Raw genomic sequence first — 3,225 nt, 5'->3', positions numbered from 1 at the left:
AACACTTTCAAAAGAAGTAAGGTCATTTCATTGTAAATCTACTTATACTAGGCAATGTGAGATATTCAAACTTCAACGTACATTTTTGTATGCATTTCAAGTCCTGTATTATATACCATAATCTCTTGGAGGGAGAGTGTGATACTTGTGTATAGATCTATACGGGATTGACAATCCCGCACCTAAACTACTAGCTATAGTTAGACCGACAGGTCTGGGGTGACAAATGTCATAACACTGCAACACCTGAAGAATGTTGTTACAGGCCGTCAGTGTCAATAGTATGGTTATAAAACTCACATAAAAAGTATAAAACAAGATTGATTTACGAGATTCATATGTGCATTGCAGTTTTCTACATTATCTTTCATACAAAGTTGTTTTTATCATTTGAGTATAAAAGATACTAACACATTCCAACTTTGGAAACTTTTGAATCATCTTACAAGAAAATATTGGACTTTCTAAAAACCTCGTTTACCAATTTACTACCAAAAAGGATATACTTTTCAACTCGAAACACTCATGAACTCACCAACTTAATTGTTGACACTTTTCAAAACCACTTGTATTTCTTAGGGAATCAATGATACAAGTAACTACCAGCTTTTGGGAGAAGGAACACAAAGGATGTTTTTATTATTGAACATTTATCATCATATTGTAATATTCTTTTGATAACATGTATAACGCAACAATATACGTTTTCATTTTATATATATGATGGTTGTGTTACTTTCTTTACAATATTCAATTGTTGTGATACTACATGAAGTCATCCACCCCCGAATGTTTCCGCCATTCTGGTTTTGGGGTGTGACAATGTCACATAAAGCTCGAAAGGTTATGCTTGTATAACAACAACAAGGCATCAAAATAAGATTTAGTCCCAAAAATGGTAACCTAAGTACAATAACCCCAAACTGATCCATAAAGCTCCAAGGGTTAAGGTCTCTGGACCTCTTTGAGTCCAGATCCAAGGCACAAACTCGAAGAGGGACCCTTTGCTCCACATAATCACTCTCCAAAGGGGTTAGAAAACCCTAACTCTAATGAACAACACCAAAAATGAAGGAGGTTCGCACTATTACCTCAAAATGAAGTCTCTGAATCCCTGGAACTGCTAGAATCGAACCTCCACTCTTGCTCTTGCACCACCTTCTTGCTAAACAAAAGATACAAGGATCAAAAGTGACTTCTTCTTCCTCACAACGATTTGGCCCACTTAGGGTTCTCTTAAGGGATTGGTAGCCGCAATGAGAGGCTATAAGTGCCCTTAAATAGGCTCCAAACCTGGGGATTTACGGTTTCATTAAACAACGTGGACTAGCTAAGTCCACTCATGGACTCGCTGAGTCCAAAGCGAATCCGGATGAACAATCACGACCCTACTCAGCGAGTCTATGCATCAACTCGTCGAGTTCCTTCTCATAATTCAAAATAATTAAATAAAATAATATACCTGGAAACCCGGCTGTTACAATCTACAAGAAGAAAAACAAAGACAAAGTCACTTGGCAAAATTAATCATGTGTCTCCCAAGTCTGGTGATGTTTATTACTTGGGCATTTTGCTCAACAAAGTAAAGGGTCCTACTTGCTATGAAGATATTAGAATGGTTAACGGGACCGTTTATAACTCTTACAAAGATGCTTGCTACGCTGTTGGTCTATTAGACGATGATAGAGAGTACATATCTTCCATACAAGAAACACATCATTGGGCCACCGTTTCTTTCTGTACGTCTCTATTCATTATGTTGATTACATCATATAGTCTATCTCGGCCTTATCATGTTTTTAAAGAGACATATAATTTTCTTTCTGATGATGACGTTCACGTTCGTGAACAAGAAATAGGCGTGAAAGGTACATTCACACAAAAAACGTTCCCACTTTAATTGATATTATAAATAAATTATTTAATTACTTTTTAATGTTTTCAGGCTTGAAACTAAAACCGGAAGCAACTTACCACCTAACGTTGTTGTACATTGAGAAATCTTTATGGAGCTGTGGACTGAGTCTTAAGAAAATACCCAATATGCCATTACCTGATCACAAATATATTAAAGGTTCTTGCAATATGTTAATTCAAGATGAGCTTAATCATGATCCGTCCAGTCTCGAATTTGAACATCAACAACCGCATTCAAAATTAAATGTCGAGCAAAAAAATGTTTATGATATAATTATGAATGCAGTTAACAACAAAAACATGGTGTCTTTTTCCTCTATGGTTATGGAGGAAAAGGAAAAACATTTGTTTGGAAGACATTGTCTGCTACTATTAGATCTAAAGGTGATGTAGTTATTAATGTCGCTTCAAGCAGAATTGTAGCACTCCTACTTTCTGGTGGTAGGACACCGCATTCAAGATTTCAAATGCCAGTTAACTTGAATGAGAATTCGTTTTGTTCTATTACTCCAGGTAACGATGTAGCTGCCCTGTTAAATAAAGCGAGACTTATAATTTGCGACGAAGCCCCAATGATTCATGGTCATTGTTTTGAAGCAGTTGATAGGACACTTAGAGATATTATCCTTCCTAAGAATAATGATAAACCATTTGAAGGCAAGACCATTATATTTAGAGGTGACTTTCGACAAATTCTTCCAGTAATACAAGGAGGAAACCGTTCAGATATTATGCAGGCATCATTGCATTCATCAAGAATATGGCGTGAATGTACAGTTTTATGTTTGACTGTAAACATGAGGCTTAAGTTCGGTTGTCCAAACAATGATTTCGAGGAGACAAAATCATTTGCTGATTGGATTCTTAAAACTGGTGAATGTACTATCGGTGGTCCTAATGACGGTGAAGTTGAAGTTGAATTTCCAGAAGATGTGATCGTTCCCTCTATGTGTGACCATATTCATTCAATTATATCCTGCATGTATTCATCTTTTTAGAACCATCTTGATGATCCATCGTATTTTAAAAGATAAAGCTATTTTGGTCCCTACTAATGAAGAAGTTGATGTTATCAACGACTAAATGTTAGAATTGATGAAAGATGAAGGGAAAACATATCTAAGTTCAGTTTCCTTATGTAAGACCGAGATAAAAGATTCTTTTGAGGAATCAGTATACTCTTCGGATGTTTTGAACGCTTTTAAGGCCTCCGGAATTCCTAACCATAAACTTATATACTAAAAAAAGATGTTCTGATCATGTTGCTTTGTAATATCGACCAAACCAGAGGACTATGCAATGGTATTA

General features: G+C 35.9%; 1 protein-coding gene across 1 annotated transcript; it reads left to right on the top strand.

Annotated features, from left to right (window-relative positions):
- Positions 1–1,615: 1,615 nt before the first annotated feature.
- On the top strand, positions 1,616–3,000 carry LOC145040480 (uncharacterized). The gene is made up of 4 exons (XM_078988398.1): positions 1,616–1,868; positions 1,946–2,278; positions 2,431–2,866; positions 2,916–3,000. Exons 1-4 carry the CDS (start codon positions 1,616–1,618, stop codon positions 2,998–3,000), a joined length of 1,107 nt encoding a protein of 368 aa, XP_078844524.1.
- The last annotated feature ends 225 nt before the right edge of the window (positions 3,001–3,225 follow it).

Source organism: Lactuca saligna, chromosome 4 (genome assembly GCF_052625555.1).
Source record: "Lactuca saligna cultivar CGN05327 chromosome 4, ASM5262555v1, whole genome shotgun sequence".
NCBI classification, from domain to species: Eukaryota; Viridiplantae; Streptophyta; class Magnoliopsida; order Asterales; family Asteraceae; genus Lactuca; species Lactuca saligna.
The sequence above is the reverse complement of the archived record's forward strand: the minus strand, read 5'-3'. Positions and strand labels throughout refer to the sequence as shown.